Source organism: Nicotiana attenuata, unplaced genomic scaffold, assembly GCF_001879085.1.
Source record: "Nicotiana attenuata strain UT unplaced genomic scaffold, NIATTr2, whole genome shotgun sequence".
Taxonomy (NCBI): Eukaryota; Viridiplantae; Streptophyta; class Magnoliopsida; order Solanales; family Solanaceae; genus Nicotiana; species Nicotiana attenuata.
Genome location: NW_017670732.1, coordinates 20,232 through 30,975, shown reverse-complemented (window position 1 = coordinate 30,975; position 10,744 = coordinate 20,232). Strand labels below are relative to the sequence as shown.

General features: G+C 39.9%; 1 protein-coding gene across 1 annotated transcript; it reads left to right on the top strand.

The window, feature by feature from the left end:
- The first annotated feature begins 9,622 nt into the window (after positions 1 to 9,622).
- On the top strand, positions 9,623 to 9,973 carry LOC109242771. Its single transcript, XM_019409624.1, has one exon. It carries the CDS (start codon positions 9,623 to 9,625, stop codon positions 9,971 to 9,973), a length of 351 nt encoding a protein of 116 aa, XP_019265169.1.
- Positions 9,974 to 10,744: the final 771 nt, after the last annotated feature.

The window sequence follows — 10,744 nt, the reverse complement described above, 5'->3', positions numbered from 1 at the left end:
CCTTATTAGACCAGCCTCCCACCAGGAACGAAGAAGAAAAATACTTAGCTACCTCCTAACCTACCACCCTAATGCTCGACCTCCACACCTTCCTATCAAGGGCCATGTCCTCGAAAATCTGAAGTCACACCGTGTCCTGCTTGATCAATTCTCCCCAATACTTCTTATGTATTGACAAAATCCTAACTAAATAATTTTTACGGATATTTTTAGAGTTTTCCCCATGTTTTGTTTCATTATTCTAACCTCCCATATAGTTTAGGATATTATGCTTACCTTTGTTATTTTAAATTTTTGTAACAATTCTTTTACCTATTATAAATAATATAAAAGAATTACAATTTCACTATCTTGCCCTTTCTAATGTACTCTTTTGTTTAATATAATTTTGCATGCATTTGTTGTTACTTTTTTATTTTTTTATTTATTCAAAAGCTGCTGGATTTTTTTGTGTGGTTATTTTCCTTTTCCGGAGATCTAATCTTAGAGCAAAACCGAAATTGGTGCATTTTCCACAGGAGAACCATTCGTTGAAAGCTTGTGGATTACGGAGCTTCATGCCAACCTTGATTAATCTTTTTGCTTTCGTAATAAATATTTGAATACCCATGTTTCAGATATGGAGAAAAAAGCAAGCTTTGTCTTGTGAATTGTAATTTTTCAATTTGAGGAATTCTTGTTTTAGCGGGAAACCATCAAGCAACTTTTCCATTTTTTATTTTAAAACAATCAACTGAAGGCCACAAAAATGAAGGATTCTCAGGAAAACCAAGAAACAAGTAAAAGAACAACAATTTAAATAAAAAGAATGCACTAGTGTGGCAACTCATCTGCACAATATATAGCGCCGCGCGCCCATTGGCATCCTTTTTGTTGCATCAGGAACAGGGGCATTTGCATGGATACCCACTTTTGGGCCTGTGATAAAAGTTATACCCATATTGCATAAAATTTGTAAAATTTATTCTTTGGAGTCAAAGTAGTTCTATCTCTTCAATACAACTTTAAATCAAATTTTAAATTCTTTTATCTTTCAAATGTAATTTCAGAAAATTCAAATCTTATGTAGTTCGATCGCTTCAATACTACTTATTCATTTGTAAGTTCTTCTATCTTTCAAATGCAACTTAAAAAATTTGAAATATCAAGTGGTTCAATATCTTCAATGCAACTTCAGAAATCAAATCTAAAGTTCTTCTATCTTTCAAATGAAACGTTAAAAAATTCAAATCTTAAATAGTTCAATCTTTTCAATTCAACTTCAGATTTCGAATCTTATGTTCCGAAACATAAATTTTTTCTTCGAATTAATAGATCCAACATACGATTCAACACCCAAATCTACTTCAAGTGAAGTCAAATTTGAAAAATGATTTTCAACAATAACAAACCGAGTGGATTTCCACAAGTGGGGTCTAGGGAGTGTAAGATGTACGTAGTCTTACTCCTAACCCGTGAGGGTAGAGAGGCTATTTTTGATAAATCATCGACTAAAAAAGAATGAAAAAAAGTAACAACAATAAGTAGTGACAACAACAAGATAAAACAAGAAGACCGAATTCAAGAAAGCAAGTAAACACTAAGTAGTAATAACAATATAAGAATAAAGAGAAATCATACTAACATTAATGCTATCGCACTGAGAAGACATAGGGAGAACGTTCGACTACCTACTAACCTACTACCCTAATTCTCGACCTCTGCACCCTCCTATCTAGGTTCATGTCCTTAGTAAGCTCCAGCTGCGCAATGTCCCACTTAATCACTTCTCCCCAAGACTTATTAGGCCTACCTCTAATCCTCCTCATACCCACCATTTCTAACCACTCATACCTTCTAGCATGGGCGTCTGTGCTCCTCCTCTTAACATGCCCGAATCATTTCAACCTCGCCTCCCGCATCATATCCTCCACGGGGGCGACACCCACCTTATCACCGAATAACTTCATTCATAATTCTATCCAATTTGGTATGCCCATATATCCATCTCAACATCCTCATCTCGCTACCTTCATCTTCTGGACTTGAGAATTCTTGACCGGCCAACACTCTGCCCCATACAACATAGTTGGTCAAACCACTACTTGTAGAACTTACCTTTAAGTTTCATTGGAGCATTCTTATCTCATAAAACACCAGAAACGATCCTCCACTTCATCCACCCTGCTTCGATATGATGCGTAACATCTTCATTAATCACTCCATCAACTTGTATTATTGACGCAAGGTACTTAAACTTCCTCTACTGAGAATGACTTATCTATAAACCTCACATCCATGTCTGCTTCTTAGGTAACATCACTGAAATTGCACTCCAAGTACTGCGTCTTAGTCCTGTTCAGCTTGAAACATTTAGACTCAAGATTTTTTATCCAAACCTCCAATTTCTCACTAACACCATCCCGAGTCTCGTCAATCAGAACAATTTCATCCGCAAATAACATACACCATGGCACCTCCCCTTGAATGTGTTGCGCTAATGCCTCCATCACCAAGGAAAATAAAAACTGGCTAAGAGTTGATTCTTGATGCAGCCCCATAAAAATCGGGAAGTGCCCTGAGTCTCCTCTTGCAGTCTTCACTTGTGTCTTTGATCCACCATACATGTCTTTAATCACCCTAATATAAGCTACAAGCACACCTTTATCCTCCAGACACGTCCATAGAACCTCTCTCGAGACTTTGTCCTATGCTTTCTATAGATCAATAAACACCATATGAAAGTCCTTCTTCATTGCCCTATACGGATCCACCAATATCCTCATTAGATAAATGGCTTACGTAGTCGAACTACCCACCATGAAATCGAGTTGGTTCTCGGAGATAGACACACGTCTCCTCACCCTCCGTTCTACCATACTCTCCCAAATTTTCATCGTATGACTTAGCAACTTGACACCCCTATTGGTTTTGCAACTCTAGATATCACCCTTGCTCTTATACAACAAAATCTTTGTACACCACCTCCACTCATCAGGAATATTCTTCGTCCTACAAAAGACATTAAGCAACCTAGAGAGCCATTCCAAGCCTGCCTTACCTGCACTCTTCCGAAATTCTACAGGGATTTCGTCTGGCACGGTCGCTCTACCCTTTCTCATCCTATGCATCGCCCCCTCGACCTCCCCCACTCTTATATGCCTATAGTACCCAAAATCCTTATGGATACCAGAGTGCTCCAAATCACCCAACATAATATTCTTACCCCCCCTCGTTCAAGAGTATATGGAAGTATGACTGCCATCTCTGCCTAATCTGTGCCTCATCCATCAAAACTCTACCATCCTTGTCTTATATACTCCTTACTTGATCCATATCGCGGGCCTTCCTTTCTCTCACTTTGGAAATCCTATACACCTTCTTATCCCTGCCTTTCTCCCCAAGCTCTTCATGCAGACATTCAAACGCCGCTGCAGCAACCGCTAACTTCGCCTCCTTCTCAGCCACCTTGCACCAACCCATGCTGGCCCTCCTCTCCATCTCATATATGCTCTTGACTAGATTTAAATAAGCTGCTTTCTTGGCTTTCACTTTTCTTTAGACCTCTTAATTCCACCACTAGTCCCTCTGCGGCTACCAGAGGAACCCTTCAAAACTAACAATGTAATGACTCGAACAATTATAATAAGAATTTGCATTTTGTTCGGTGATTTGAGATCTTGAATAGCTTCATATGATGTATTATGACTTGGGTGAATGGTCGATTTTTGTTTTCGAGTGGTTCGGGATTGATTTGGAAGAATGATTCTCATTTTAAAAGCTTTAAGTTGGAAGAGTTGACCAAGGTTGACTTTTGTATATTTGACCTCGGATCAAACATTCGATGGTTTCGTTAGGCCCGATTGGTTATTTTGGACTTGGGCGTATGCCCAGATTCGTAGGTTTTGTCGGGAGTTGAATTCGAGAGTTGACTTCAGTTTTAGCGGGTTCAGATTGTAGTTCCGGGAGTCTATATAGGTTCATTATGTTATTTGAAACTTATGTGCAAATTTGAGGTGAATTCATGCTGTTTAGACGTGTTCGGCGTAAGTTTGAAATTTGTAAATTTAAAATAGTTCATTAAGCTTGAATTAAGATGTGACTCATGGTTTTGATGTTATTTTGTGGGATTTTGAGGCCTCGAGTAGGTTCGTGTTATAATTTGGGACTTGTCGGTATGTTCGGATGGGGTTCTGAGGAGCTCAGGTGAGTTTCAGGGTGATTTCTGATAATTTCCTCTCATGATTGCACTACTATTCATCACGATCACGTGATGAGGGTCACGAACGCTAGTGTTCTAGGAGCTGACTGGAAGCTCTTCTTCGCGTTTGCGACATAAGGTTCATGTTTGCGGGAGTTGAGGCTTTAAGCCTTCGTGTTTGCGTATAGGACCAAGTGTTCATGCAGTGTTGAGTTAGACGGGGCATGTCATGTTAGTTGACCTTCACGTTCGTGTGTGGATGATGCGTTCGCATTGGCCTGTGTAGTTATGCATCGCGATCGCGATACTGGGGCCGCGAACACATTTTGTATTTTTGACAGTTTTCGTTTAGCACTTCGCAATCACAAAGTAGGTCCCATGATCGCGAAGGGTTTACCTAAAGTAGTGGTATAGGTTTATATTTCGGGCTTTAAGTTTATTTTACAATATTTTGATATTGGGAGCTTAAAATTGGGCAATTTTAGAAGGGATTTTCACCACTTGTATTGGGGTAGGTGTTCTTAACTCGGTTTTGATTGTTATTCATGATTATATCTTTAATTTTTGGATTTGATTTGTGAATCTAAAAGAGAAATTGGGAATTTTTTTCAAAACTTTTCTAGATAGAATAATTGGGTTTTGAACATCGATTCAGAATCGGATTTGCATGAAACTTGTATGGTTTCACTCGTATTCCAATAGGTTATCAGAATTTATGGGTATTTTCGGGTTCTGAGTTGCGGGCCCAAGTTATCTTTTTTGTTTAATTTGAGTATTTTATTAAAGATTCGACCTTTATTGTTTGGGTTTGATTCCTATGGTATTATTTGATACTTCTGAGTTGCTTTTGGCTAGATTCGTGCTGTTCGGAGGTCGATTCGCGTTGGAAGGGATTTCTAGAGCATTGTTTTGGCTTGATTAAGTATGTACCTTACCTAATCTTTTTCGGTGCACTACTTGCCTGAGTTATTAGTGTTGGCTATCCGCTATGGGTGGTGCACATGTGAAGGGATTGAGCCCATATGCGTGCACCAGGGTATTATCCATGCTCGGGATAGTGATTAGACTACTATATGCCTTAAATTGATTTCTAAGCTTCATGTTATCATGTTTTTCCTATGGTTTACCCCTTTGTGATTTAATTAAAGCATATTGGAGATTATTGGTTGGTTGATCTCTTTTTTCAAACGTGTTAATTGCTATTTTTGTGGTGTAATCGCCTGATTTGAACTATGATACTAAACTTCGCAAATGTCTAGAACATAGCATGTCACTTATATAAGTCCAGGAGAATGTAATTTGATATTCATTGTTCATGTACATGCATTCTTGTACATGCTTTCTGTGTGATATGCACAAGGTTGATACCACGTGAGTTGTCCGTGTGGATCTGAGTTATATTGGCATGTGAGTTGTTCGTGCGGTGGTTATATATTGAACATGAGTTTTCCATGCAGCATGTGGATAAGGATCCATCACCCTAGGGTCACCCTCTCAAGTTTCTCCTTGATGGTGTACACGAGGTGTGGGGAAACCTGGCGAGTGTGAGTTTTTGTTATTGCATTTCTTCACTACTTGCAATTTCCTTGGATGTATACATGATTTTGATGCATCTCTTCTCTATTTTATAGCTCCGGAGTGTATACATGCCTTTATGCATATCTTCTCCATATGCTATCTTACTTGATAAGATGAGACATAGTATATATCTTCTCTATATATAAATCTATGTGATTTGACTTGTCTAATCATGCATATCTTCTCTACATGCAATTGTTGAATGATTAATTGAGATTTCATGCATATCTTCTCTATATGAAACCGATGAAATATTATCCAGTATTTCACACATATCTTCTCCATACGCTGGATTGTTAACTTAAAAATAGCATGTTACGTTATCTTTGTGCACCGAGGTAGCCTTATCTATGATTTATGACTTTATAATATAGTTAGTGTGTAATTGTGAGATTTATGAATTGATCAGGTATTTAGCAAGTAGCATTAATAATTCTTGCCACTCTTACATCGGCGAGGTTAGTTATGATACTTGTTGAGTACATGAAGTCGGTTGTACTCATGCTACACTTCTGCACCTTATGTGAAGATCTTGGAGTTGAGATGTTGTGCATGAAGAGAGCTGGCATTGAAGATGTACTTGATTTTCTAGATATAGCTACCATTTGTCCTCGGTAGTTTAAGATTCATACTCTGTTTATATATATATTACAAACATATGTTACATTTATTTTTGTACTAGCTTTGTAAATCAAGAACTTAGTAGTTCATGACTTGTACTACCAGTCCTTGGGTTATTGTATGGAAACATCGTTATTCTATTTACTGATTATTTCTGATATTCGTTACAGTGGTGTTGACTTTTGTTTGGCTTTCCCTTCATCCACTTGGTTATTATGTTGAACACATAGCTTCAAATGTGCATCGATGACTTGTGATATCATGGATGAGGTACAAGATGTGTCCTCCGTGTTTTGGAGATAGGCTAGTCTGGAGAACTTGAGGCTAGGTTCAGACCACATCTTAGGCTTGGTGGCTTTAGTTGTGTGAGTATGAACTTTGGGAATTATATGTCATGTAGTATGCCTAGGAATGGGATTGACAGCTTAGTGAGGTATTAGAATATTAATATGGTGAGTATTATGTGACTGTGGGATGTTCTTAGGTGGTTTGGATGTGAAGATTCGAGATCCGAAAGAAGGGTATGGAGTTTCTCCAAGGAATTCTCTCCGTGGCGATATGCGGATTCTCGAGGGCCCGAGCTCCCAGTCCCTGCCAATCTCCTTTTTGATCAAGGCCAGACATGACCCTGAAAATATCGACCTTGACCTCGAATAGGTCTTCTGCTACAATTCAGGTCTGTTGTATGATTTATGACCTCGGCAGAAGGAGGGGTTTTTCTCCTCAATAGCGATCGCTTTGGGAACGTCACGGGGGAGGAAGATAGAAAGGTAACCTATGACACAGGGGAATTACGCTTTTTCTCCCGCCTCAGCTTCGCGGATGGAAGGAGGGCGAAAGCGTAGCACGCACGTGATAGTAGCCTATATTATGCGATGTACATGCTATTTATGCTCGAAGTTAACCATACTTTATTGATGTTTTAAGTGCTAAATGATAAAGTGTTTTGGGGTCAATTATGTATATTCAAGGCCAATCGAGAAGAGCTCGGATGAAAACAAGCAAGAAAAGGCGAAGAAAAACTGGGTAACAGTCCACCGCGACCGCGGTAGGGCCGCCACTGGAACGCGGTGAAAGAAAAGCGGAAAACAGAATGTTTAAAATGACCGCGGTCGTACTGCGGTTGGCCCGCGACCGCGGTCGATCTGGAGAAGCCCAAGAAAGTTTAAGGGCTAAAGTGTAAAGCGTGGGAAACTTATCCTAACCCTATATAAACTCAACAAACTCGCCCAAGTCAAGGTTAAGCTTGTTTTTAGACTCAATTGGAGGCAAGAACAAGTGTGAGAAGATCAAGACACCATTAGAGTTTTTCATTCCTCTTCTTGTTATCATTATTTTTTGAATTATGAATGATTTTATGGTTTTATCTTGTTTTACTATGAGTAGCCAAATATTTAGTCCAGGGCTGATGGAACCAATTGTTAGATGAAGTTTTGACTCAGTTTTGTTATTATCGAGCCTGGTTTATTATATGATTATTCAACTATGTTTTGAATGGTAATTAATTTAATGGGCCCTTGATTAATCGTGTCTAATCGCCTTGTGTTTCTTGAGAAAGAATACTATGTTAGCTTGTTGTTGAACAACACCAGTTTTGGGAAATTGAAGAGACTCATTACTTGAATTTAAAAGTGGGGTTAGAGATAACGAAACTTTGGTGGGATAGTTCAAGAGCTGCATAAATTATCAGCTAGAGTAGTTTGAGAGAATGCTCTAGTAAATTACGTAGTTGATCGAGAGATAATTGCGCTAACCCATAGCTCATAATCCTCATAGAGTATTACGGCGAGATTATAGGAAAAGAGTTAAGAATTAATCTAGCAATTGGGGAAGTCAATACCCTAGACCTTTTTACCATTGAATTATCTTTAATTTGGAATACTGTTAGTTTTATTATCCTTTTACTTTAGTTAAACAAATCCCACTAATTATTGATAAAAATCTTGCATCTGGAAATTGTTTGAGCTTGTACTAGCATCACTAAGAGTTGTAATCGATAGGTTAGTTCCCTGAGGATTCGACTCCGGACTTGTAAACCGGATTATATTTGCAACGACCGCTTTGTCTTTTATAAGACATAGTTGGGAGTGATTAAATTTTGGCGTCGTTGCTGGGGAACTAACGGTGTTATTTATTACAACTTAGATGTGGTGATAGAATTATTAGTTTAGATCAATTTTCCATGGTGTTAAATAATTTTTAATTGAAATTCTCACGGTTGAACTCTTGTGTGATTCAGGTGTATGCCTAGAAATTCTTCGAGGACTGGTGAACTTCTTGAAGGACTCTCAGACCCTGAGAAAACATTCAAGGCATTAAACCTGCCAACAAGAAGAACAAACAATCACAACAAACACACCAACTCGCAACTGAAATGGACAACAGGGAAAACATCAATGTAGGAGTGCCAAACGAAGCAGTGGTGGCACCTCTTGTGCCAGAAGTCGCACTCTATGATTGGGCACAGCCAATAGCTGACAACCTGGCCACCGCCATTGCTGTGCCCCAAAATACAAGCAGAGACATTCCATATCACCAACAACATGCTGCATCTTCTGCAGAATAAGGGATTGTTCTTCGGGTCACACGTTGAATACCCTCAACAACACCTGAAAATTTTTCTGTCGATTTGTGTGACCCAAAGGCAGCCAAATGTGACCCAGAAGCCATCAAGCTATTACTGTTTCCGTTCTCTGTGACTGGGGAAGCTCAGCCTCGGCTGAATTTGCTCCCAATAAATTCCATTGCCACTTGGGAGGAATTAGTCAAGCAATTTTTGAACAAGTTCTACCCGCCCAACAAGACTGCAAGACAGATTGATCAGATATTGCAGTACAAGAAGACGCCCACTGAGACCTTGCAGGAAACTTGTGAAAGATTCAAGGGATGCTAGTGAAGTGTCCCCACCATGGTATTCCAGACTAGATGCTCGGCCAGAGATTCTACATGGGGTTAGCAGACAATTTAAAAGCCAATGTAGATGCTTCAGCTGGGGGTGCATTCCTAAGCAAGACATTCACAGAGTGTAAAATCCTTCTTGACAAGATGGCCCAGAATTCAGGGTGGATGACGAGAGGTACGACCCTGATACCAATAGTGCCTTCAGTTCCTCTTGACCCAAATAATTCACATGCAGAGAACATAGCCACACTCATGACTCAGATGAGTATACTGACAAAGAAGATTGATGAGATGGGTANACCTCTAATGGATGCTTTGAGGGAAATGCAAGGCTATGCAAAAATGATGAAGGACCTGATGTCACGGAAATTTGACTTTCAGGACCTATCCACAGTAACTCCGACACAGATATGCAGTTCAGTAGTGACAAGACCCATGGCTCAAAAGATGTCTGATCCAGGTAGCTTCACTATTCCGTGCACGATTAGGAGTTATGCTTTTGCAAAAGCATTGTGTGACTTAGGAGCCAGCATAAACTTGATGCCTTTGGCAATATATACAAAACTGGGCATTGGCATAGCTAGACCGACTTCGATTCTGTTGCAACTGGCTGACCGCACGGTTAAAAGACCGACGGGGATTCTTGATGATGTGCTGGTACAATGGGAAAATTTGTATTCCCTGCAGACTTAGTTATTCTGGACTGCCAAGTAGATGAGGAGATACCCATCATTCTGGGGAGGCCATTCTTAGCCACTGGGAGAGCATTGATTGATTGTAAAACTGGGGAATTAAAAATGAGGTTGAACGATGAAGAAGTAATATTCAACGTTCAACAATCTATGAGGAGACCCAGTGAATATGCACATTGCTCACTAGTGGAAGCTGTGGATGTGATCCTGTATGAAGACGATGAGACCCTGAATGCCAAAGATCCATTGGGAGCTTGCTTGACAAATTTAGAGGAGATGGATGGTGAAGGGTTGGCAGAGTGGGTCATGGAACTCGAAGGCCAAGGATTCTGGAAGAGGGAACCTGAGTTTGAGCCCCTTTATTTAGAAGAGAGAGCTGCACCACCTGCAAAACCATCAATAGAGGAACCACCACAGCTGGAGCTGAAACCGCTTCCAGCGCACCTCAGGTATGCTTTCTTGGGTCCCAATTCTACTTTGCCTGTTATTATATCATCTGGTTTGCTAGCTGTGCAGGTAGAACAATTACTGTAGGTGTTGCAGGAATGCAAAACTGCCATTGGTTGAGCCATGGCAGACATAAAGGGTATCAGCCCGGCCTTCTGCATGCACAAGGTTCGTCTGGAAGAAGGACACAAACCTCATAGGGAACATCAACGAAGGTTGAACCAGAATATGAAAGAGGTGGTGAAAAAGGAGGTAATCAAGTGGCTGGACGCGAGCATCATCTTTCCCATCTCTGAGAGCAATTGGTTAAGCCCCGTCCAGTGTG